This window comes from Engystomops pustulosus, chromosome 3, assembly GCF_040894005.1.
Source record: "Engystomops pustulosus chromosome 3, aEngPut4.maternal, whole genome shotgun sequence".
Lineage (NCBI taxonomy): Eukaryota > Metazoa > Chordata > Amphibia > Anura > Leptodactylidae > Engystomops > Engystomops pustulosus.
In genome coordinates, this window is record NC_092413.1 from 76,766,496 (window position 1) to 76,794,385 (window position 27,890).

Here is a 27,890-nt window from a genome sequence, read left to right on the forward strand (position 1 = left end):
TCATTTTGGAAACATTGTGTTTGCACACGTTAAATGAACGTGAAGGAAAAGCAATCTTACCTCAACATGCGATCACATGTAGAGCCTTTGGGTTGGGTTTCCAAACATAACCAAAATGCCACGTCTGAATGCAGCCCCAGGAGCTCTACAAAGACGTCATGGCACCTGAAAACTATCCTACCCTACAGAAGCTCAATGGCTCCATCCCTTCTGCGCTTCCCCATGTGCCCTGACAATGGGTTACATCCACTGCCCAATATATTCCTAGATGCATTTTACTTTTATTCAGTTAATGTGGGTAAATTTTGCAGCTAAATGAATGTATTAAATGATAAATATTAGTGAATTCCAAATCCACCCTTCATTTGGTCCTAATTTGTGTAAAATACATAAAGGCTTAACAAGCTTCCTTGTGAAAAAAAAAAAGTGTCTACCCAATGTGGGCACCAAGTAGGAACTGTCTTTCAATACAGACAGAAATTAAAATAATAGTTATAAACACATACAGTAATATAAAAAAAATGAATAAAAAAGGTAATATTCAGTTTGTCATGATACAGAATGTTTTTCTAGATAGTCTCTGACAAAGATGTATCCAGTACTATTCCATGTTAGTCAGAAAATTAAGTATCATTGTATTTGTCCTTTAGTGAAAAGAAAATATGCGCAATTCATTAGAGAATAAAATATATTAAATTGGTATATTAAAAGTACATTTTTAAAAAGGTCCATCATATTAGAGAATAACATATTAAAATGATATATTAAAAAGTACATTTAGTACACCATACAAGAATGATTTAATTGGTACAACCCTCTTGTAAAATTCATGCAATAAATCAGTTAATACTTTATCATAAAAATACTTTTTCATGTTGAAGTAATACAACAGTGAGGATTCATATAAGATGATAACTTGCATAGGATTAGTTTGTATAACTTTATTTGTGCAAAGAATTAAACTATTAAAATATTTTTTGTCATAAATATAATATAGCAATTTATATAACCTACATATTTTATATTTGGAATTACTTTTGTTTTTTATTTCTATAAATGAAATCCATTCCACATTTTTAAAGTTAACAGGTGGATTAATCCAGGACAGATATTTGCAATTACAGAAATAGGTATAAAAGAAACCAACTGAAGAAGGCTCAAAAAAAAGCTACCGAGAAAGAATAGAACAGACACAATATAGCAGTGATGGTGAACCTTTTAGAGGCTGAGTGCCCAAACTGTAACCCAAAACCCCGCTTATTTACCGCGAGGTGCCACCCAAAAATTAAAGCAGTAACTTATTGCTCCCTTTTCAACAACTTTCAATCATATTGGCCTCCTGAAGATCGCAACACAGTAGAAAAATGGACAATTTTCATCATTTTAGCTTCTTTCCAGTTTCCCTCTGTACACAGATAATTTGGCCCTGTCTATTTCTCCTTCTTCCTACAGTCTCAAGTAGCGAAGTAAGTATCAAAATAGGACTGAAAGCAGCATCTTTTAAGTTGCTTGGAACTGCAGGAAGATTCTTTGAGTCCTGTCTGGTGCGCTGGGGTGATGGCCCGGGTGCCCACAAAAAGGGCTCCGAGTGCCACCTCTGGCACCCGTGCCATAGGTTCGCCACCAGTGCAATATAGCATCGGATAAGAAACATAACAGGCGGTCCCCTACTTAAGAACACCTGACTTACAGACGACCCCTAGTTACAAACGGACCTCTGGATTTTGGCAATTTACTGTACTTTAGCCTTAGGCTACAATAAACAGCTAGTATACACCTGATTGATTGTGGGCAGGCAAAGCAGCCGCAATCAGGTAATAAACATACACCAAAAAGTTTGAACATGAGTGACGTACCACCCAAAAAGAGAAATTTAATTGCAACAAAGAATACTTTATTATGTGCAAAAATACATTGACAGTAGATACAATTACTGGACAAGCAACAAAAATTAAAAACTCTGCATGGTACAATAAATCGCTAAACAAATAGCCTCGAGGTAGGTGAAACAGTCAGGAGAGTTGTTTATAAAGAGCCAATGCACTATAGTGCATGGTAACAAGGCAGTAAACAATGACACATATAAATGGGATGACCAAAACAGTAACAAATACCATACCAAATAATGACCAGCAGAGGATTGCCCCCCTGGGGGCAAAAATTCTTTTTTTTTTTAAGTTCTAAATTCCCTACTTTTGATGCAGATAGTCCTAGCACCCAAATAAATTCATAACTTATTCCCAAATGTCTGCTTTATGTTGGATGGTTTTTCAAGATTCCACATATTTTACTAGAATGTTATGAGGCTCAGAATTTGGGTGCCATTTTTCACATTTTTGGGAAAAATCACCACTTTTAATTGACTGTGAGAGGCCTAAATAATAGCAAGACTCGTATATTACATTATGGAAACTACACACCTCAACGTATAAAAAAACACTTGAAGCTTGTTAACCCTTTACGTACTTTATAGGGGTTAAAACAAAATTGACAATACATTAATTTTGGGTGGAAAACATTTGTAATGGATTAAATGAAAAAGTCTCCACAAAGTTTGATACCCAATTCCTACATAGTACATTAACACCCCATATGTGCTGGTATCCTGCTGTATGGGCGCATGGCTGGGCATAGAAGGGAAGGAGGCGCCATGCAAGTCAGATTTGCTATGTCACATTGTACAGGCTATAATTTTTTTTGTTTTTTATTGTGGACCTATAGGGGCTTATTTTTTTGCCACATGAGATGCACTTTTCTGGTACATAATTTTGGGGCATCTATAGCTAATTGGTGAGATTTTATTAACTCTTTGTTGGTGGAGGAAATGAAAATCATCAATTTTTAGGAACTTTTTTTGAATTTTTTTTTGGCCGTTTACCATACCGTAAAAATATTATATTATTTTTATTCTATGGGTCTCCACGATTACGAAAAGACCTTATTTATATAGTTTTTTTTTTTTTTTTTAATTCCCATTTTATTGAATAAAAAGTAAAAATGTAAAATGTAAATTTTAGCATCATTGACTTTCATATGCATGAATTTTTTATTTTTCGGCTTACAAATCTGGTTAGGGGTTTATTTTTTGTGAGAAGGATTGTTCTTTTTAGTGGTCTTATTTTAGAGTGTGGAACTTTTTAAATAACTTTTTAGAGCATTTTTAAAGGGTATTAATAATGATTCTGTTTTATTATGCAGATTGTCACGGACGTACCGATACCAAATATGTGGGGGGTGTATTTTATTCAATTTTACTGAATAAAAACTAATTTGGAGACATTTTTGTTCATTTTAGCATCACCATCATTTCATATGAATAACTTTATTTTTCGGCTTACAAATCTGGCTAGGGGCTTATTTTTAGCGAGAGGAGTTTTTAGTGGTCTTTTTAGTGGTCTTATTTTAGAGTGCGTAACATTTTTTAAATCACTTTAGTTTTTTTTAAAAGGAACAGTTTTTGCGTTTTTCCCCCCGCGTTTACCGTGCAGGTCCAGTAACGCTTCTGTTTTATTATACAGATTATTACGGACGCGGCAATACCAAATATGTGGCGGTTTTTTGTGTGTTTGTGCTTTTTATAGTTTATTAAGTGTTTTTTATGGGAAAATGTCATTTTAGGGGCTTATATTTTTATGTATTTATTTTTCATGTATTCTATTCTATTGTTAACTTACTTATACTTACTTGAACCAGCGATGCTCTGATGCCGGAAGGGATCTGACTGCCAGGGACATCGGGCAGCCCCGGAGCACATGGCAGACTTCGGGGCTGCCCAGAAGAGGATCGGATCCCCCGGTAAGCGGCACAGGGAATCGGATCCACAGCAGGAACACCCTTACATGACGCGGTCATGTTTGACCGCGGCGTGTAAGGGGTTAACACCCGCGATCGGAGCAATCTCCGATCGCGGGTGTTAACCCCTTACACGGCGCAGTCAAGCATCGCTGTGATAGACAACTGACAGCCGCTGCTTCTGGTACCGGCTCCGTTCGTGAGCCGGTCCCAGAAGCTGGACGTTATACTACGCCCCGGTGCGCTTAGCATGTAGCCCCGGGGACGTAGTATAACGTCGTGGTGCGGCCAGGGGTTAATTTTCTGAATAACAAGGAATAATACTGGATACATTGTTGCCAGAGACTATCATAAGAAACTTAATATTACCCTTTTAATCATTCTTTATATTACTGTATGTGTATACAATATAAAATTTGTCTGTATTGAAAAAGTCTGAAACAGTTCCTAGTTAGTGTCCACGTTGGGTATACAATTTTTTTTCACAATTTTTTTTCCTTCATTGGTGTGAAGGTTTATGTGGTAGCATGTAGGACCGTAGAAATAAACGTGGATAAGTGCCACTTAATAGTATTTCTTAACAAGCTCCCTACCTGCTGTTTCGAATAGTTTAAGGGGTGAAGTTAAATTTTTCTAAAATGTTTACCAAATTCACCTTTTTTCATAAATAAATTCAAAATATATCAACCAAATTTCCCACCAACTTGGAGTACAAAATGTAACAGAAAAACAAACTCAAAAACAGATGGGTAAGTTAAAGTGTTCTAAAGTTATAACCGGATAGGAGATGTATGTTGGTTTTGAAAAACAGGCCATGGTCATCAAGGTGCAAATGCGCTTGGTCACTAATGGGTTAAATAATGGTGACAAGGAAATGTAACCTCAAATTATACTCACGAGTCATCCTTTAACTGCTGAGCATCTTCTCCATCTGTAGCCAACTTAATTGCTTCTTTCTCACGTCTCTTTTTTTCTCTTTTTTCTTTTTTAGAAAGGGTCCTCTTGAAATTTTGTATAACGCCTTCCTTTTCTTGCTTTTCAGGCCCATTACTCTGAGCCTTCTAGAGTTAAAAGAAATCTAATTGTTATAATCCCCCCAAAAATCTGTATGCTGACATTCCATTTCAAAAAACAATCTTTACATTTCTTGCAGCATTAGTAGGTTTGGAATTACTGAATTGTAAAGAGAAGCCACAACAACTATAGCTGACAATAACTCATACAATACGATGACTTATTGGTTGACTGTAAAGCGACAAAGATACGTTCATTTTCCTTTAAAAAGAAAACTGGTTTATTTCTAGAAGTTATACATTACTTAAAGGGGTATTCTCGCCTGGGCATTAACATTCAGTTTGATTAATCTGCCGTTAATAAACATTTTTTCAATGAGAGGTTATTAAAAAAAAAAGTGTTCCTGTGTGAACATAATTTTCCATAAATGTAGTCATGTGGTCCCTTAGAAACGAGATAGGTTCCTCAGATACGGCCACCTCTGCTGGAGGGATTACACAAATAAACAAAAGGTTATTGTATATGAAATGTCCAGGAGTTACTACATGTCGCACAGCCGTCCTGTGGTAATGATTGCTGAATCCTGTTAGTCCGGCAGGACCCTATAGTGCAAGTCTGGCCACCGCTGCCAGAGTGTGAGGTGGTCGTATCTGAGGAAGCCATCTCGTTTCTAAGGGACAACATGGCTACATTTATGAGAAATTATCTTCACACAGGAACATTTTTTAATAACATCCAATTGAAGAAATGTTTATATATGGCAGATTAATGAAACAATGTAAATGCCGAGACAAGAATACCCCTTTAAGGATGTCAGGAAGGGCCAGTACATTAAACCATTTAGTTGTGGCACCTCATGCCCGTTTCAAGCTGTAATGTATTTTTTACAACATATACAAACTCCCAGCCTTTACTTTCATTTACCTCGCACCCTGACACAATCCTCTAAGTCAGTGATGGCGAACCTTTTAGAGATTGAGTGCCCAAAATGAGACCCAAAAACCACTAGCTTTTCCCAAAGTGCCAACACGGCAATTTAGGCAGTAACAAACTTATTGCTACCAGAATCTTTGAGCTCCAATCCGACACCTTTTCACTCTTTGGACAGGACCAAGCAGCACAGGATGGGTGTCACTTTAAAATAGCAAGGCACTACTTGGACTGCCAGAGACTGCAGGAAGATGCCATGTCTGGCAAACTCTGTGCCTGGGAGACAGCCCGTGTGCCCACAGAGATGCCTCCGAGTGCCATCTCTGGCACCAGTGCCATAGGTTCGCCACCACTGCTCTAAGTCCTAGGGGATGGCTTTGGTTTGTTTGCATTAAAAAAAAAACAACAAGTGACTTGTCTGTGCTGCAAACTCCTCATATCTCAGCCCCCACCTTTATGTTCCTGTACAACTCATCCCTCCCCACTGATGTAAGCTCACCACATGTGTAGGAGCAAGAGGGAGGAGATTTATAGGATGACAAAAGGTGGGGTTGAGAGTGCAGCACAGACTAGTCACTTGTTTTCTGAAATGCATCCAAACAAAAACCAACCCCTGGGACTAGTAGGGTTCTATCAGGTGCAAGGCAAGTAAAAACAATTATATTGTCATGCAAAGGCAGATGGGCTTCTGCTGCCTGTGAAAAAAAAAAATACTGAAACCCATAATTCACAGAACTGATTATTGGTACAAATCTTTACAAAGGAGATGTAAAAAATTCAGCACAGCACTTCAAAAGACTAAGGACTAGTTTACTGTCTGAAATGAGTTAGCGGGTCCTTTTAGCCTAGATACTAAATTTCCTTTTTTGTTTTCACCTTCTGTTGGGGATAACAAGCAATAACAGATGTTCTATTTCAGTGGCATGAAAAGTTTAGTAGCATGAAAGACAATGACGTTGTCCCTTTTAAAACAACAGAAAACCAACCACATTTGGGGTATGATTCTGTAATGTCTGGTGTGGTGCCAAGTGACTGGCGCAAGGCAAATGTGGTGCCAATATATAAAAAGGGCTCTAGAACTTTGCCTGGCAATTACAGGCCTGTAAGCTTAACTTCCATTGTGGGGAAAGTATTGGAAGGGTTAGTAAAAGACTACATACTGGAGTATGTGACATCAAATAGTATAATAAGTGACAGCCAGCATGGGTTTACTAAGAATAGAAGTTGTCAAACTAACCTTATCTGCTTTTATGAAGAGGTTAGCAGATGCCTGGATGGAGGAGCAGCTGTGGATATTGTGTTCTTGGACTTTGCAAAGGCATTTGACACTGTCCCTCATAGACGCCTGATGGGTAAAATTAGGGCTATTGGTTTGGCAGAAATCATTTGCAATTGGATTGAAAACTGGCTGAAGGATCGTATCCAGAGAGTTGTGGTCAATGATTCCTACTCGGAATGGTCACCAGTTATAAGTGGTGTACCTCAGGGTTCTGTGCTTGGCCCACTACTATTTAATATATTTATTAATGATATAGAGGTAGGAATTAATAGCACTGTGTCTATTTTTGCAGATGACACCAAACTGTGTAGTGTAATACAGTCTATGGAGGATGTTCATAGGCTGCAGGGTGACTTGGACAAACTGAATGTTTGGTCATCCACTTGGCAAATGAGGTTTAATGTGGATAAATGTAAGGTTATGCACCTGGGGGCCAATAATCCAAAGGCAAAATATGTCCTTGGGGGAGTAAATCTGGGTGAGTCCCTTGTTGAGAAGGACCTGGGGGTACTAGTAGATCATAAATTGAATAACAGCATGCAATGTCAATCAGCTGCCTCTAAAGCCAGTAGGATCTTGTCATGTATCAAAAGTGGTATGGACTCTCGTGATAGGGATGTAATATTACCACTATACAAGGCACTGGTTCGGCCACACCTGGAATATGCTGTCCAGTTCTGGGCACCGGTCCATAAAAAGGATGCCCTGGAGCTGGAGAGGGTTCAACGTAGAGCCACAAAAATGATAAGGGGTATGGAGGGTCTCAGTTATGAGGAAAGATTAAAACAACTAGATTTATTTAGTCTGGAAAAGAGACGACTACGAGGGGACATGATTAATTTATTTAAATACATGAATGGTCCATACAAAAAATATGGTGGGAAGTTGTTTCAGATTAGATCAAATCAAAAGACGAGGGGGCACTGTCTCCGTTTGGAGAAATCAAGGTTTAATCACCGGAGGCGACAGGGCTTTTTTACTATGAGAACGGTCAATCTGTGGAATAGCCTGCCTCAGGCGCTGGTCACAGCAGGGACAGCGGATAGCTTCAAGAAGGGTCTAGATGCATTTTTACACCTAAATAACATAGATGGTTATGTTATATAGAATTGTTTCCCCTAAATCCCTTCCTCATCAAATCCCTTCCCTTCCTTGGTTGAACTTGATGGACAAGTGTCTTTTTTCAACCGTAGAAACTATGAAACTATGAAACTATGAAGATGTTAAGTATTCTAGGTGCCATATACAAACTATTGGCCAAACAGATATCAGGGGAGATTTATCCTGTTTAATGCTAAAAAAATATATATAATAAATAACAAGGAATAGAAGGATATAACAAGAAAGTAAGGTCAGCAAATGACATGCAAAATACCTTTGGAGGAATTATATCATTTTCATTCTTGAGCACAAATCTTCCTTCCCGGTCATCCTTATTCCAATTAAGCTGAACTACTAAAGGTTTCTCATCAATGTCAAGTCTTCTTTCTTCTTCAAAACATTTGGCAGCAAATAAAAAAATAGCAATTAATATGTGTAACTCGAAACCAACAAGGCAATGTACATTAAACAGCAATTTCCATCAGCTCCATAGAGATTAATGGAGCAGAGCGGTCAAGCTAGGCCGTCTGCTCCATTAGTCTGATGGAGCCGCTTTTGCGATCTGTGGGGGTCTCAGAACTCCCACTGAGACCCCCACTGATCAGCAAGTAAGGCCCTATCCAGTGGGAAACCCCCATTAAATGGGATAAAGGGAATTTGGCATTTAATAGGTTTTTTTAGTATATTTTTAAGCATATTTTCTTTTTGTTTGTTTACCTTTTTCAAATTTTGTCCCATGAGACCACAATAAGTTGAAATGGTGTGATTGCACTAGGGTTGCACCGATACTAGAATTCTGAATGTGATAGTTTGTTTCTTTTCTTGAAAGGATTATCTAGATTTAATGTCTAGGAAGCAGTCACATGGGGGTGGGGGTTTCCAATGCGTTTAGAAACGTAATGCAAATGTCTGGGGGCTGGGCTAAGCCCAGTCACATATTAGTTTCCAATGAAACACATGCAATGAGCAATTAAGTTGAACCTTCACCATTACTCATTGCATGCGTTTCATTGGAAATTTTAATATAAAATGTGTAATTTAGGGTCTTGCACATTCTTATTAAATTTAAACGGTATTAATTATAGGTTTAAAAAAAAAACCAAAAACCACAGATTATGTTGCGATATATAGAGAGATCTGAGAAGAGCCATCTCTATATACCAGTGCAATGAGCTTGTGCCACAGTAACTAAGGAAGCTCTAGTCAGAAAAAGTCCTCCCATTGACAACAAGCAAGTCCATAGGGTAATGCAGCAGAGTCTAACTGCCAGGCTGCAGAACACTCGGTCCCGGGCCATGGTCCGCTGATATATGAAACTTTGGAAAAAGGGGTATTATAATGTCCCCTTTTCTGGAGACAGAAAAAAGGGCAGCTGCAGGAAATGGCACATTTTATGGGTTGGAGTTATATATAGACTATTGGCAGGCCCCACAATATAATTATCCAAGGACCATTATAAGAGGGTTACCCTGCCGGTAGTAAAAAAAAAAAAAAAAAAAAAAATTCGGGTGCCGACTGTCTCCAGATACAAAAAGGTTGGGGAACACTGGTCTAGTGGATAGAGACTCTGTATCTCTATGGCAGGTAGAGTGTGGAGCTGGTGATTACACATCCCCTGAGACCTTCTGTCAGGAGAAGCCCCGAGAGATCAAGAAACCCCATATATGGACAGGAGATGGTATTTCCCTGATAATGTGGCTCCTGCTCTGTGCAAGGGATTCCCTGACCAGACATATCTATACAAACGACCCTACCCAAAGTCTCCTCTGAGGACTCCCCTGCAGACAGACACTAGGAGTCTGTACAACAATGTATTGAATTGTTCCAAGTATGATAGTTATCGCACATGTATCAAGTTTTTGATGCATCATGCAACCCTAGATTGCACCTATAGTAAACTGAAATACTATAGTATTTGCAGTAAAATATGGCAGCCTCAAAACCCTGGCAGGTCCCAATTTGTGGTTTACATTGTTAGGCCTCTATTCCTTCATTAGGTCTGCAGCTGCAATTGGCAGTACATTGGTGCCCACTGATAACGGAGAACAATACAGATGCTGCAGTCAGTACTGACCGCCGCATCTAAGGGTCTAAAACTGCCATAATAGGTGTCATGCCAATCTCTTGCAACAACATCCTTGATTGGTAATATGTGCCGGGCTATTTTTTCAATTGAACAGGCTCATAAAGATTAAGTCTTTCAACAAACAGGAAATAAATCAGCAAATAACTGCATTCTATGGTGAGATACTGGTCGGTGGGCATTTCCTAGGTGTTGAGGGAAATAAGAAAGCAGACACCAGCAGTCTTAAGGGAACCATGAAAACAAAGGCAGGAGTGAATTGGTTAAAGTGTAACCGTCATTTCAAAAAACTTTTGATATATTGTAGGGCAGGTAATTTTAAGCACTTCTGCAATTGGATTAGTTACCCGAATCTTGCTCCTTCCTCTTGTATTCTGCAGACTTCCCCTAGATGTCATTAACTGCTCAGATGTCTGTTACTATAGACATTCCGTCTTCATAAAGAAGTTGAGACTACGGAAAGAGACACACACCCATTCCCCCTCCCTGCACACAGCTGATCACCTCATGGCTCAATGCCCCGGCACTGTCATGTGCAGGGAGAAGCCCTGACTAATGTAGTGACCAAATACCTACACTTATCTCTCCTCAGCTTTCCCTACACTTGTGTATAAAGAAATAATGCACACAGACTGCAGCCCCTCTCCCCCATCACCTCACACAAGGAAGTGGCAAGAGACACTCTACAAGTCTTCATGATGTGCCCTCGTGCTGTGCTGGAGTGTTACTTAGCTAGATAGGTACATAGCTAGATAGAAATCGTAAAAACAGCAGCACAGTCCTAGTCAGTGATTAGCGTTTGTTATGATTTTGTAAAGGAGGTTCCACACAGGTGAGATTTTTCACTGATTAAAGGTATAATATGAATTTCTAAACACTGGATCACTTTACTATGGTCATATATGTATTTCACCATTGCACAAATTGATGTACTGACCTTAGATAATTGTAATATTGTGAAATGAAGCACGATTTTGTATATTCATGTAATGTTTATCTTTTGTATGATGTCACTGCACTGCGACTATAAATACCTGTATGTATTCAGACGCATTGCTTGACAAAGGCTGAACAACAGGCGAAACATTGCGGGAGGTGGAATAAACACCAAGTTTGTTTTCACTATTTTGGAGTGCTGCCGTTGTCACTATTACATAGTGAGATAGCTACGAGATAGCTATATAGCCTGGTGTCATTGGCCAGCACCATGTGCTTGTGATGAGGTGACAGGAGGAAGGTCCCGCCTCCATCTTGCTGATTGTAGTTATTTTGAGAGCTGGAAACCCTGGTTGCTATGGGCCAAAAGAGGTACTAAATGAGGACCAGTAGCCAAAATATTTTGAGGAATGATTCCCAGGGACACATGGAGCACCATGGTTTTTAGTTTTTTTTTGCTCAGAATGACGGTTACACTTTAAGGCAAATACTGTAATCGAGTATAAGTTTTTCAACACAAAAAATGTGATGAAAAACCCCAATTCTGCTTATACTCGAGTCAAGAACAAAAAAAAAAAAAAAACACAACAAAGTATACTCACTTTCTGACACACCCTCCCCCACCGGCAGGTCCTCCTCTATCCATTGTAACGTCAGCCGCAAGCTAAACATCAAAACGTGTGCGCCGGCATCGGCACAGACAATGATGTCAGCAAGTGGCTGACGTCATGGTGCCTGTGACCGACTCCACGGGCACACAGAGCCGATGCCAGAGCCGGAAAGGGGGGTGCACTTTTTCCTACAGGCATTATACTGGGGGTGGGGGCTGGGAGGCTATATACTGGGGGGCTGTGATCAATGCATTTCCCACCCTGGGCTTATACTCGAGTCAATAGGTTTTTCGGTAATTTTTTTTTAAAATTAGGGGTCTCTACATATACTCTTAATATATAAGGTATATAAACTTGTTTCTTCTACCAAACAACCACTTTAACAGAGGACCTGACTGATCGATTTTGGACCCTATAGACCTGTGGTTTAGGTTTATAAATCGACCTGTATGAAGGCCTCAACTAGTTACGAGTCTGAATAGGAAAATCACTCACATCTGCAGATCCTACAATGACGCCTCCTCTCGCACTGTGGCAAGTGAAGCAGAGACAATACCCGAGCTTTATTGCGCATGTAACATACCTAAAGCACTTGCACAGTAAAGCCAGGGTGTAATATGCTGGCTTCACTTGCCAGAACACGCAGGAACCAAGGGAATGAGGGGAGTTTAAAGGTATATTTTTTCACGCACCCACATAAAGTCTTACAGGCGATTTAGGACACTAAACCACCAGCCCATAAGGGCCTGCGGGTGGTTTAACATTCCAAATTGTCTTGACAAGTTCAATTTGACATAAAAGTACTCACCACCACTGACATGAACTTCATATAAAGAGTATCTAGGAGAAGACAACATTCTCATATCAGGACGAAACTTTTCTGCTAAAGTTTCTATGACATCTTGTGTGGTGGCTGTGCTTGAAACCCGGATGCATTTTGTAGCAAAGTTTCCTGCAGCTTTGTCTTGGAAGTAAAACCGCATAACTCCGTGGAACTCCAAATCCTAAAAATGCACAATAAAAACAGGGTGAAGCGGTAAGCAAGGTATGCTTTTCAATTCTATGAAAAGTAAAAAAAAAAAAAAAAAAAAAGTGAAATACTTACTAAACTTATAATGTACAAGATTTAACCCCTTAATGACCGCCCTATCGGGATTCTACGGCGGTCATTAAGGGTACTTCTTCGGTGCCGCATTCGGGACATCGGGTCAGTATAGTGCCGGTGTCGGGCTGTGATATCACAGCCCAGACCCGGCACTAACACCCGGGATTGGAAAAACTCCTATCCCGGGTGTTTAACCCCTTACACGCCGCGGTCAAGCATGATCGGGGGATCCGATCCCTCCTGCCGCTGCCCCAGGTCCCGACGAGTGACCCGAGGCTGTCGGCTCCTCTTCTCGCTGGGTCCTGCCTTCCTGGCAGGACCCGGCTGTAAGTAACTGAGCATGCGCAGCATGCGCAGCACTATACACTGCAATACAAGTGTATTGCAGTGTAAAGGCTTGAATAAGCGATCAGATGATCGCTTACTCAAGCCAAGAAGTAGAAAATGTAAAAAAGTTAAAAAAAAAAAAAAAATTAAAAAATTTTATAATATAATTAAATAAATAAAAGTCCCATAATCTCCCCAGTAACACATAAAATGCATATACAGTAAATAAAACACAAAAACATACATATTTGGTATCACCACGTCCGTATTAATCTGTACAATAAATCTAAATCAATACTGAACCCGCTCGGTGAAATACAGAAGTTATGGCCCTGAAAAGTTGTCAATAGTAAAAACAATGCGATTTTCTCCAATACAGGCGGTCCCCTACTTAAGAACACTCGACTTACATACGACCCATAGTTACAAACGGACCACTGGATATTGGTAATTTATTGTACTTTAGTCCTAGGCTATAATTATCAGCTGTAACAGTTATCAAAGGTGTCTGTATTGAAGCTTTAGTGTTAATATTGATTCTTATGACAACCCAACATTTTTAAAATCCAATTGTCACAGAGACCAAAAAAGTTCTGGCTGGGATTACAATGATAAAATATACAGTTCCGACTTACATACAAACTCAACTTAAGAACAAACCTACAGACCCTATCTTGTATGTAACCCGGGCACTGCCTGTATTTGTTTTGCTCAGGAAAATAAAGCAAAAATAAGAAAAACTATATAAATGAGGTATCACCGCAATCGTAGTGAACCAGAGAATAAAGATAAAATATTATTTTTACATTACAGTGAGCGGGGGGAAAAAAATGCTAACAATCCAAAATAAAAATTGATGATTTTGTTTGTGTCCCCCTTGAAATAGTTAATAAAATCTCAAGAATAAGCTTTAGACTCCCAAAATAAATTATCTATACATTGTATCTCATCCCATAAAAAATAAGCCCTCATATGTTTGTATTACCAAAAAAAATAAAAATTCATAGGTCGTACAATGTGACAATACAAATCTGCTGTGAATGGCGCCTCCATTCCTTCTATACTCGGCCGTGCGCCCATACAGCAATTTACCACCACATATGGGGTATCAGTACACTCGGGAGGAATTGGGCATCAAGCGTTGCAGTGCGTTTCATCATTTAATTTATTCTGAAAATTTCAGTTTTGGCCTAAATGAATGTATTTTCCAAAAAAATTCAATAGTTTCTAAATCGCAAGTCCATATTTTTTAACCCATGTGAAACACTTAAAGGGTTAATAGACTTAATAGAAGTTGTTTTACATACGTTGAGGGGTGAGTTGTCCCTCAAAATGTGAGTTTTGGCAATTTTCATGGAAATAAGAAAAATCGCACCTAAAGTTCTGCGCCTCATAACATCCTAGAAAAATGACCGGAAGCATAAAATATCATCCCAACATAAAGCAGATATTCTGTAAATGTTAATTATCAAACTTTTTGGGTAGTTTCACATCTTGTCTGGAAACCAGAACATTTCAAACTTGGAAAATGAAGAATGTTTACAAACTTTTGCCAAATTTTCACTTTTTTTCAGAACGAAATGCAAAACTTATCACTTAAATTTTTATAACTTACATGAAGTACAATGTGTCACGAGAAAACATTCTCAAAATCACCGGGATATGTTAAAGCGTTCCGAAGTTATAACCAATTATCGTGAGACTTGTCAGATTTGAAAAATCGAGTCTGGTCATTGAGCTGAAAACTAGTGTCGGTGATAAGGGGTTAAGGGGAAAACACAAGACATTTCACTCTACAATCAAATGCTTTGATAAATTTGCTTGTTACTTAGATGTTCAAACAAACCTGAAATAATAAGGGGTCATTAAAAATATGTGCATCGCATAACAGCTGAACTCCCGTAAAAGCTTTGAAAGTGCATAATAAGCCCACAAGCACCAGGCTCAAGTAGAGGCATTTATTAATCTATGTTACAGTTGGCTCATAATCAGCAATCATTGCAGCAGACTGATTTGGGAGGGGGAGGGGAGTTCCACTAGCTCATTTATGCCAGAATACTTGAGCAATTTGCTGAAATGGTGCCACATTTACTGACAGTTTTTTGACCATGTTGGGGCAGTTTTCTGACTTTTCCCAAAAAAGTGGTATGGTTGAAACCAGGCTCCAGAAAATTCATAGGCAAAGTAGATCAACTAAAAGCTGCCCTTTGAACGCGCCTGGCAAAGCTGCCGGCGGCATTAACAAGCCATCGGCACCGTCGCCATCCTGGCTCCGATCGTCTCTCCCTGTGACGTCATCAGGGAGTGGCAATCCATTGTCATTACAGCCACGGGTCACACAAAGATCCGAGGCCATCATGTTTTAGGCTATTACAATGTGTGATTTGTACATTGTAATAGATTGTGTGCAAAATCCCCATATACTGCCATACTGTTAATGCCCAAGCCATTTATTTATATCAATTCGGTCAACAGCCATATGGGGGTTTTTTTTGGGAGGGGATGTGGTGGGGTGTGAAATGTGGTTTTTAACACCTTAAGGACCAGGGACTTTTTCATTTTTTGGTCCTTAGTTTTTCACTCACCATCTTCAAAAATCTATAACTTTTTAGTTTTCCAAGTAAAGAGCTCTTTGATGGCTTGTTTTCTGTGTAAAAAAATAGCACTTCATATATATATATTTTCTTAATTTTGGCTGTCTTCTGGCGCTAATAGCTTTTTCACACTGTGTACAGAAATGGGGGTGGTGTTATTTTTTCGACTTTTGATGATGTTTTCAATGCTTCTATTTTTAGGACTGTGCAACCTTTTGATCACTTTTTATAGAATTTTTTCAATAATTTTTCAAAATAGGTTGTCTGACTGATCTTACCATATACTGCCATACTACAGTATATTTGGCCTTGCACACCATCTATTATAATGTGCAAATCGCACCCAAATAACACCCGCAATTAATGCTAGCACCCGCCTAGGTGAATATAAAGAGGGTTCAGCCCGTGAGCCCGCTTCACATTCCCCCATATGCAACAAGACGTAAGGGTACCTCTTTTTGCGCTATGGGGTTGATAGCAAAATGTTGGATTTCACATGCCCTACCTACGTCTATGACGTCATCTTAAAAGGCACAGTCCCAGCCTATGCATTTGCATAGGCTGACACTGCTAATACCCTGCAATACATCAGTATCGGAAAGCATTATCATGAACAAGCAATCAGATTGCTTGTTCATGTCCCATGGTGGAAGAAAAAAAGTTAAGAAAAATCATATTCAATAAAAAAAATTAATAAAATCAAATAAAAATGCTCATAAGCCCCATAAACATATAAAAGAGATATATAATGCACAAAAAGTTACATCATAACAAATCACCGCGTCCGTAACAACCAGCAGAAAAAAAAGTACATTATTATTGAACCCGCATGACGAACGCCATAAAAATAAAAAGTTAAAACCTGCCAAAATTGATTTTTACCCATTTAATCCGACAAAAAAATGCAATAAAAAGCAATTTAAAAAAAACATATGTACTCCAGAATGATACTGTTGCAAAGTATATGTCCCGCAATAAACAAGCCATCAACCAGCTCTGTAGCCAAAATAGTAAAAATGTTATGCCACTTCGGACACGGCGAACAAATGATAAATTTTTCCCCATGATAAGGTTTTAGTTGGTAAAAAAAAATCCAGTACAGAATTGATGATTTTCAAACTCCTAAAATAAAAATAAAAAAAGTTCCCAAATTTTCAACAATAGGGGATACCAACCCCAAAATGGTAACACTGGAAAAATCAGCTCATCCCGCTAAAAAAATGCCGTCGCATGGCTCCAATAACGAAAAAAGGCCAATGAGAAAACTAAAATCCTGGCAGCTGCAGGGGCTTCTTCCCTTCTGCGTTGGACATGGCCCTTGCTGAGAAGGGAGGAGTCTGATGGTGGGAGAGGCTTGTTGCATGTACATCCCGGATGACATCGCCTCCCCCTATGGATCCATTACCTATGCCCTGGAAAAGATTGAAGGACTGTCCAGGGAACTCAAGAGTGGACACTTTAACCTTCACTTCGTGGTTGGGGGATAGGAAGGATTTCTTGACTTAAGTGGGGGTAATATTGGGGATTGTGATTTTGCTCGTCATTTAACGTGTGTTGTGTGGTTGGTCCCCCTCATCAAGTCCACCAAGTATCATGGGTATCAGAAGTTAGACAAGCCAAAGACCCCTTAATCAAGTCACCTGAATTTGCATAATGAAGATATCCCTCTAAGATCAACCACCCCTGAAACATCTCAAACAGCCCCCCCCCCCCAGAATAGCGGAAGGTAGAGGAGAGATTCGATTCCCATATGTGGAAGTCCACTAAATGGGAGCACAGACACAACAGAGGTATGGTGTCATCCAACTGGTGAAGGAGAATGATGCACATATGGGCAGATCGGTAGGTCCTTCTAGACTAAGGGTAGCTGAGAGAAATTTCAGGATTTAGGGGGGGGGGGGGGGACTGTAAAGTTAAACCTAGCTGATAGAAAGTAGAAATGGCAGGATTTGATCTATTTTCCTAAAAGTACTGTAACAGAGAATACATTTAAAAATGGCGCCAGCATCATGGACCGCATCCAAAACTTTGAGGCTGAGGAATTTCAGGAATGCCCCAAAAGTGACGTGAGCACAAGGCAGCAGGAAAACTATGCAATCAAGAGACTACATGATCTGGGAAGCCCGATATGTTATGCTTTGTATGCTCCTCCTTTTCTAATTTTTTCCCTGCTTTTCTATATAGACTTGTGAAACCAAATAACCAGGGCAGTAGCACGAGTGAGACTTGAATCAGCAGTTGTCTGAGTCATTCCTTACAATGTGCTTTATTGATTTAAAATACACAACTAACGCACACTAAAAGAGGATATTGTATATACTCCCCTAACACAACAACCTCTTGGCCATGTATATTTTGTGTGCCATCCACACCCCCAAAGGGTCTGAATTTGAACGTTGAATTCTGTGTCAAATAAACAGACATGTCTGCTTAAGATTTTTCTGCTGTGTGCGATTTAGATATTCACAACTGTACTATATTTTGTATACTCTGAGTAGAAAAACCAAAAAATTGCAGCCCTCACTTTGTTTAATTTACTGCAGTGCACATGAGCATGAAAACTTCAGAGAAGCTTTATTTAGATTCGTTGTTGTTCTCACTACTACCGTTGTAACTTGAATTCTCAAAGGTTGTAGCAAGTGATCAGTTCCAGGTTATACATTATTCAATGAGTGTTTTCAAGGCTCATTTCTATTATTAATTTGTTTTGTTTAACCCCTTTGTGACCACCCATACAGGTTTTTATGACAGTGACAAAGGGTCTGTCGGTCTATCTAACACACGACAAAACACACATAGGTATCCCAAAATGCCCCATCTATAAAATTCGAAACCGTTATTTCCACCTAAATGTGCGAAATATCGACACTTAAAAATTTTAATTAAAAAGTGGTCAACAGGTCGCAGAGTCTCCAAAATGGCAGCAATGAAAAAGTCAGTTCATTCTAGGAAAAAAAAAAAAAAAAAAAAAGACCCCTTAGCTCAGGAAGAATTTTTCTTTACGCAAAAAACAAGCTCTAATACAGCCCTTTAAAAAATGTTTTTCAATTTTCTGCATAAAGTTATGGATTCCATTTGCATACTAATTAGCCAACTGCAGCTGTGGGAAACTTTGTCAACCAGTAAGTTACTCCACGTGTTAGTCAATGTGAAAAAAATGGTACAAGAAGCGAAGGCTGTATAAAGTGTACTTAGACGGGGAAAAAACGGAGAAGGAATGCGGGATTATTGCCATGTAGGGCCGATTAAACAATATATATATATATATATATTAAACACCATTGTCAAGTTCTGTGGTCTCTGGGCCTGAAATCCAATAAAAAGTACGCATTGTCTCCAGAGAATCGAGGTGGTCTGTCCTGGATTAGTACCTGGTTGAGTAGTATAAAGAGGACTGGCTAAGATTCATTAATCATCATTTCATATCTTATCACAACAAGTAGGAGCTTGTAATGAGATGAAAAAAAATGTATGGAATGATCAACTGTCTACTAACTTCCAATCTTTATGGACTAATGTGCCTTTGTTAAGTCCGCAATAAGAATAAAAATTCAACCTCCATAACCATATTGGTAGGCCTGTAACAGGAAGGCGGGTGGGCACTGTTGCTGGGTGGCTGTCCTTTCCCTAGAGAAAATGTAGTTTGCCGTTTTATAGATTTCTGCAAACTCTGCTTTTCTCTATGGGAGACAGCCACCCAGCAACAGCTAATGGGTAAAGTGGCACACACCCGGCTAAGTCTAAGTAATTGTGCCAACTTCAGTACCGACCCATACGAGTCACTAGGACTTCATTTTGAGTTGGAGAATTAACCCCTTCCCCACATTTGATGTAATAGTACTGCATGGCGGGAGGTGCGTTCCCGCATTTTGCAGTACTATTACGTCATGCTTCTGGTGCTGGCTCCTTAAAGGACACCTGTCATCAGGTCTGTGTCATTAGTCCTGTCACTACTACCTGTTGGAGCAGCTCACAAGGATCCCATCCCAGCCTTTATCTAGTTATTTCATACATTAATCATTGTAAAATCCCCTATTCTTTATTATGTAAATGAGGCTGGTCACATGGTCAGAGGCAGTGATGTCACCCCTGTTACCCCTCCCCTCTCCTCCCCCTGCTCATGTCTGTGTGTAATGTATAGTAAAGCATGGCTAGTGTGTGTGCTGCATCTGCTGACATGCTGCATCCTCCTAATATACAGAGACACAGACATCAGCTACACATGAATCTGACATGTTCTGCTATAACATGGCTGCCTGGAGCTGCTGACTCTCTCCTATACACACACACACACACACACACAGGCTGCAGGGGGCGTGGCCACCAGGAAGCACATCATTATACAGCCTCACATCATTATACAGGCTGTCAGTCATGCACTGGGGGTGTGGCTGTACCTCCCACTCATGAATAAGGTGGACAGTTTGAATATGCTAATGCTTCATTGGACATTTCACAGGTCATTTGCATACAGCTTTAGGACCTCATTGCTTAGGTTTACAGGCATGTAGAGGGAAAATGAAGGGATAGAGGCAATGCTCTCTAATGGCAGATTATGAAAATATATTTAGTTTAGGGGGGTTATTTTGCATGACGGGTTCTCTTTAAAGGATCCTGAGCCAGGAGCTACAGGTGTCGGTTGTAGATTATAGCAGACACCTGCCTCTAACACCCGCGATCGGAGATCGCCCAGGGCTGACAGATCCTCTTCTGGAGCCAGGTCCAACCTTCTAGCACAGCGTTTCTCAACCTGTGGGTCGCGACCCCAGAAGGGGGTCGAATGACCAAAACACAGGGGTCGCGATCCTATTAAGTTTTTGCCGCGATTCGCGGCAAAAACGGAGTATAACGTGTGATAACTCACTGCTTGAGGACCTTCCTGCTGTATACAGGGGAAGCTTGAGGACCTGTGGTGATGTCATCACATGACCCTCTGGCTCCTCCTCTATACAGACTCCCGCGGAACAGACTGCTCTGCTCACAGTGAGTAGAACCTGAAGCAGCAGGAGGGGAAGCACTAGAACTGGGGGCAGGAGAAGAGGCAAAACTGGAGACAGGAGGGGGGGGGCTAGAATTGGGGGCAGGAGGCGGGGCACTACAACTGGGGCAGCAAATGGAGAAACCAAAACGGGGGGAGGGGGGGACAGTATTATAGTAGTTATATTACTGTACATAGGGGGCAGTATTATAGTAGCCATATTCCTGTACATAGGGGGGCAGTATTATAGTAGTTATATTCCTGTACATAGGGGGGCAGTATTATAGTAGTTATATTCCTGTACATAGGGGGGCAGTATTATAGTAGTTATATTCCTGTACATAGGGGGGCTGTATTATAGTCGTTATAGTCTTGTACATGGTTTGGGGTCACCGTAACATATGGAACTGTATTGCGGAGTCACAGTATTAGAAAGGTTGAGAACCACTGTTCTAGCAGGACCTGGCTGTAACATACTGATCATGCGCAGCAGCCAAGTGTGTTGCATAACACAGTGTAATACATCTGTTTAACATCTCTATTACACTGTATTAGGTGAAGAAGAGCTTGTTCAAGCCAAGCTGTAAGAGTAAAGAAAAAAAGGAACAATTTAACTAAACACTTTTTAATAAAAAGAATTAAAGTCCTCTTGACACAAAAACCTTGTCAATACACAGGCGGTCCCCTACTTAAGAACACTCGACTTACATACGACCCATAGTTACAAACGGACCTCTGGATATTGGTAATTTATTGTACTTTAGTCCTAGGCTACAATAAACAGCTGAAACATTTATCAAATGTGTCTGTAATGAAGCTTTAGTGTTAATATTGATTCTGTGACAATTGGATTTTAAAAATGTTGGGTTGTCATAAGAGACCAAAAAAGTTTTGGCTGGGATTACAATGATAAAATATACAGTTCCGACTTACATACAAACTCAACTTAAGAACAAACCTACAGACCCTATCTTGTATGTAACCCGGGGACTGCCTCAGGCAGTCCCCGGGTTACATACAAGATCGGTTCTGCAGGTTTGTTCTTAAGTTGAGTTTGTATGTAAGTCGGTACTGTATATTTTATTATTGTACCCCCAGTCAAATTTTTTTTGGTCTCTGACAATTGGATTTTAAAAATGTTGGATTGTATTTGTATTTGTAAAGTGCATCTCATTTCCTAAAAAAAATAAAGATTGAATAGCCATTATAAAGGGACAATGCATAATCTGCTGTGAATGGCGCAACGTATCAAACGTTGCGAAGAGTTTTGGTATTTTATCCACTTAGAACTGGTACATTTTATGAAAAACACATTCATTTAGCAAAAAAAATTAAATTTCAAAATTGCATCAGGGATAACAAACTTCATAAAAAGTTGTTTGTTTTAAGTACGTTGCGGCATGTAGTTTTTTTAATGGGGTAATTCATGAGGTTTTAACTTTTATTTAGGCCTCTCAAAGTGACTTGAAACCTGAGCAGGTACCTCAATAGCGCGATTTTGCGTTTATGAAAATGTGAAAAAAAAGAAAAAAAAAAAACATGTCCTCATAAAGTAGACATTTGGTTAATGTTTTATGACTGTGTGGAAAAAGTAGAACATTTTGAATTTCAAAAATTCGAGAATTTTTCCACATTTTCACCAAATATCTGATTTTCTCACAAATAAAATGCAAAACATACTACAAACATTTTTCAACTAACATGAAGTACAAAATGTCATGAGAAAACAATTTCAAAATCACTTGGATAAGTTCAAGCGTTCCGAAGTTATAACCACTTATAGGGACATGTCAGATTTGGAAAAATGGGTTGTGTCAGGAAGGTGAAAAGTGTCTTCGGCGTTAAGGGGTTAAAAGATCTGTCACGAATCATCATTGTCCATAGGATCATCCAGTGAGCCTGAGCCTCTCCTTCGGGTCTAGAGAGCAGAAACGTTCGACCGGTCTGTTTCTCTTGGTGGCAACCAGGTCTATCTTTGGCCACCCCCAGGGACCACTCCTCCTGCCATAGGAGTTGACGATTTTCTTTCCCTTTTTGTGGACTGCCGAAACAGATCTCAAGTTGGTCTCCGCCAATTCGAAAATTTTATCTGTCAGATCCATCAGAGGTTCGCTCTTGGTACCTCCAATTTATAAAGGCTACGGCTGTCACATTGTCCGAAATAATTTTCAGATCTGTCTCCTGAATTACAGGCAAGGATTGTCTGATCGCTTCCAGGACGACTCTCAACTCTCTGAAATTGAAGGACATCCTCTGGGTCTCCCCGATTCCTGCTCCCTGGAATAGGAGATCCTTCACCTGGGCTCCCCAACCCCAGGCACTTGCATCTGTTACCACTGATAGTGGTCTTTCCTCTCTCCACGGTCTGCCCACTTGGAGGTTCTTCTTCTACTTCAGCCACCATCCTAGGGATTTTAGAATCTTTTGAGGAAGTATAATCTTCTGTTCTAAACTGGCTTTGTCTCCGTCCCAGGCTTTTAGCATGTATAACTGCAAGGGTCTTGCGTGGAACATCACCCAGGGTACTGCAGGTATGGCTGCTGTGAAGAGACCTAGAATTCTCATCTCCTCCCTTATTGCAGGAGATTTTCTTGAATAAAGTGAGACTTATCTTCAGAGCCTTTTCTGGAGGAAGGACAGACTTCTGGCACCTTGAATTTAACTGGATTCCCAGAAAGATCTTTGATTTCGGAGGTGAAAGGGAGGATTTCTTTAGATTCACCATCCATTCTAGACTGTAAAACCTCCAGAACCACTTTCACTTGGTTCTCTAGTTCTTCCACCAACTTCCCTATTAGCAGCTTGGATGAATGGGGACATGGTAGTACGCATCTGCCAGATCTATACATGCCATGCAACATTTTTTTTAAATTTTCTTTGCACTAGAAAAAGGACAATTTTACAATTACATGTAATACAACATATACACTATAAATACATTACAATAAAAAAATCCCTATTTGGTGTACCTCATAAATCTAGTACTGTACAGTTTTTCCCCCTTAAAAAAAACCCTCCCCAACCCCCCAATTGGTTACATTCTTATTCCTTATCCATACCAAACATACATTAACATTAATCTTCTTATGGACCACCTTGAGAAAAGAAAGAATCACTCCCCGCCCTATTCATGTCCGCCTGCCTTGATCGTAGTGGGTGGCATCCACAAAACTTTGAGTGTCTAAACTCCATAAACTATGTAATTACCTGGCACAAATCTAACCCAGGATCTTTTTCTCCTCCAGGGGGAAAAAAAAAAAAAACCTCAATCCACCCATTTCTGTTTCCCCTCTAAACCGTTCCTCTTGTTCACAAACTCTTCAGACAGAATGGTTTTATTAGTAATACATTTCCAGAGCATCACTGAAGAAGGGTCTGGAGAGTTCCATTTTTTATAACGCAAAACCTTGCCAGAAATAATAGTTTCCTGACCACATATTTCCCCTTTTCTCTATCCACATCCCCCTCCCAAATACCCAAGGTCACAAAATTCCCTGGTATTTGAGTATAATAGCACTTCCTAAGTTCCTTAATAATTTCTGCCCAGTATTTTGTCATCTCTGGACAAAACCAGCAAAGGTGCATGTCGTCAGCTTTCTCTCGACCACATTTTTTACAGCTAACCACTTCCCTTGAGAATTTCATTATCCTCTTGGGTGTATAGTAAATTCTATGTAATATGGAGACTTGCGTCCACCGGTGAGCTGGGATCTTTAAAGGGGTTATCCGGGTTTAAAAATCTTTTTATGGCTGGGCTGGGGAGGGATAGTTAAACATAATAAACATGGACTTACCTCCTCCGGCGCTGCCGATGTCCCGCGCCGCGGTCACTTCGATCCGTGCCCCTGTAAACAAACAGGGGCACGGAAGCCGCGCATAGGGAGCTTCCGGTCCGCGTTGTGGACGGCTCCTCCCATCCGTCCCTATCTCTCAGCGTTGTAAGCGCTGGGAGATGGTGCGCATGGGAGCATCTGGCCGGCCGGAAGCTCCCTGTGCGCCGGTGTAATGAAACCGGCGCACGGAGAAGACGGGCCGCGGCGCGGGACATCGGCAGCACAGGAGGAGGTAAGTACATGTTTATTATGTTTAAATAGCCCTCCCCAGCCCGGCCATAAAAAAATGTTTAAACTCGGATAACCCCTTTAATATCTTACGGATATCTTTACATGTGGATGTCCACCCTTGTTCCTCAAGTACTCCCATCCTAAACCCACTTCTCAGGCACTCTGTTTAAGTACCTATCGTTTCTTTGAGTTACCAATAAGGAATAAAATGTCTTACTTTTTTTTTTTTTTTTTTTTAAAGGACACCCACATATTATTTAAAAATCAAGGGAATTTTATCCCATCCCATTCTAACTTTATTGAATGAATTCCACCAATGGGCGAGTTGTAAATGGGGAAAGAAACAGGATTGTGGGATCTGAAATTCCTCCTGTAAGTTGGGGGAAGGACTTCATACTGCCATTCTCAATCAACTGATGTACATAAATTACCCCTTTCCCACTCCATGGCTCCATTTTTATTTTGGGGGTTGATAAAATCAGATTCCTCCATAATGGAGTAAATGGGAGTATTTCCATAAGATGCCATAGGTCAGGGGTCAGGAACCTTTTTGGCTGAGAGAGCCATGAACGCCGCATATTTTAAAATGTTATTCCATAAGAGCCGTAGCATATGCACATGCCCCACAGTAGATTGCTAGCGGATTGCAGGCACACCCGTGCCCCTCTCCGTGGCGGCGCCCCTTTCCGTGCTCACTCATCCCACCACTTTCCGGCTTCTGTCCCGCTTGGCCAGCACGCGCTCCTGCACTCGCGGATTTAAAGGGCCAGTGCGCCGATTGGTGCCACCCACTTCCCGGGTTCCTATAAAGACTGGCAGCTATTAGATTGGTAGCCATAGCACATGTCCCCCAGTATATAGGTAGCCACAGCACACACCCCAGTATATAGGTAGCCATACTCTAATTAGAGAGGTAGCCACAGCACATACTACCAGTAGGGAGGTAGCCACAGAAGATACTCCCAGTATATAGGTAACCACAGCACATGCCCCCAAGTAGATAGATAGCCACAGCACATGCCCCCCAGTAGATAGGTAGTCACAAAAAAAAAAAAAATATTCACTTACCAGCGCTCCCTGCGGCCAGCTCCTCATCGCTCCCACGCTCTTCTCTTTGACCCAGGCTTAGACTATGGCGGCAATGGCACCTGAGTCGTACAAAGGACGTGGGCAGCGGTAACATTGCTGCCTGTGTCCAGTGATTAGTCTAAGAGACGCAGCAGCAGCCGTCACTATTTATTAAAGATCTGTCTGAGAGCCAGATGCAGCCAACAAAAGAGCCATATCTGGCTCCCGAGCCACAGGTTCCCTACCCCTGCCATAGGTTTTTAATCTCCCTCCATACTTGATACATCAATGAGAGGGTAGGGTACTGTTTTTTATGTGTCTGCCCACTGCAAAAGCCAGTTTCTAAAACTTCCAAAATATTAAGTTTCACTGTATCCCCTCCTGAGCCCAGTGTCCTTATGGGAAGATCTGCCAGAAGAGAGCAATCCCATGTCAGTATATGCTTTATCTGTCCTATAAGAAAATAGGCCTGCATGTCTGGAAGGTCAAGACCCCCTTGTCATATGGAAGCCTCAGCACCTCCAGCTTCATACGGGGCCCGTCTTCCCCTCCAGACCAGGTCACGGAAAAGAGACTCGAGGATCTTAAAAATCTTCCCTGGTATCCAGGTCGGAGAGGCAGACAAAACATATAGTACCTTTGAGAGTAACTGCATTTTAATCAACGCAATCCTACCTATCATGTTGTGGGGTAATTTTTTCCAAGTTTTTATTTTACTTCTAATATGCCCCAACACGGGGGTAATATTGTTCTCAATGTAACCCAAGATATCCACCGATACCCTAATCCCCAGGTATTCTACATAACTATCTGGTTCAATAATTTTAATGTCCTTTGGGACGAAGGATTTTAGTGGATCTACTTGAAGACAAGCAGACTTTTGCCAACTTATCCTTAACCCGGACCTATCCCCATACTCGCTAAAAATTGAGAATACCCTCGATATTGATTCATGGGAGCCCAAAAACAGAAGAATGTCGTCAGCGTATAACGAAATCTTTTCATAAGCCTCGCCATGTAACAATCTTTAAAAAGTTTACTGTCGATCTTATGGACTCAATCTTGAACCAGTCTATCCGCAGGTATTGATTGAGTGGTCTTAGGTTTATAATAGTATTAAGGGTACCATCCGTTTTTGTTATTTTGTTTTTTATTTATGAAGAACCGGGTCGAGTAGAACCCTGCACTCTGCTCCTGCACCCTGGTCACTTGGAACACCTATCAGGGCCCCTCTTCCAGTCAGCGCCGGAAGAGGGGCAGACACCATCTTTGTCCCTCTGCACATCTCCTCCAGGACTAGGGACGGACCAGAGTCCCTCCTGGACTTGCAGACTCTGCATCAACATCCTTAGCCACACCGGGGTACCTTTGACACCTATTCCCCCTCTCACCGTGCAACAGAGCCTCAGCGAGACTCCCTGGATCCCCATCAGGGACAGGAAAGTCCTGGGTTTCCTTTTCCCTGAGGCGGATCCCTCTCTCCGGTTGGATGCTGTCGTGGTGAGAGGGGGAAATACCAGTTTTTGGCATGTACAATCAATAGTGCAATTAAGGATATTGGTTCTCCATGTAGAAATATTATAATATACATACATACATACATACATACAGAGGTGCAATGCACTTGGGTTCACTAACTAGCAAGATGTGTTTGGCCGCGATAAAGTTGCTACTTACTGAGCACAAGTGTTTCGGTTCAGGGAGGATTTTTTTCAATAGAATGAGTCTCAATACAATGTGAAAATATTGGGGTCTTTATTTTATCCCTTATTTGAAATGCCTGGATCATTGTACAAGCACTGTCACCTCCTGTGTCCCCTCCTCCTCATAGATTGTAAGCTCTTGTGACCATTGTACAAGCACTGTCACCTACTGTTTCCCCTCCTCGTTCTCATAGATTGTAAGCTCTTGTGACCATTGGACAAGCACTGTCACCTCCTGTGTCCCCTCCTCCTCATAGATTGTAAGCTCTTGTGACCATTGGACAAGCACTGTCACCTCCTGTCCC

General features: G+C 40.6%; 1 protein-coding gene across 19 annotated transcripts in view; it reads right to left on the reverse strand.

The window, feature by feature from the left end:
• The window catches only part of AFDN (afadin, adherens junction formation factor), a 251,176-nt gene that overhangs the window by 187,313 nt on the left and 35,973 nt on the right, over nucleotides 1-27,890 (reverse strand). For 12 of the 19 annotated variants that reach the window (XM_072141136.1, XM_072141134.1, XM_072141141.1 and 9 more), the window contains exons 2-4: nucleotides 12,555-12,750; nucleotides 8,391-8,506; nucleotides 4,690-4,853 (exon numbers count right to left, since the gene is read on the reverse strand). In XM_072141136.1, coding sequence (XP_071997237.1) covers nucleotides 4,690-4,853; nucleotides 8,391-8,506; nucleotides 12,555-12,750 — 476 coding nt within the window. The remainder of the gene's footprint in view (nucleotides 1-4,689; nucleotides 4,854-8,390; nucleotides 8,507-12,554; nucleotides 12,751-27,890) is intronic. The other 7 variants (XM_072141135.1, XM_072141140.1, XM_072141153.1 and 4 more) reach the window with 1 other exon arrangement.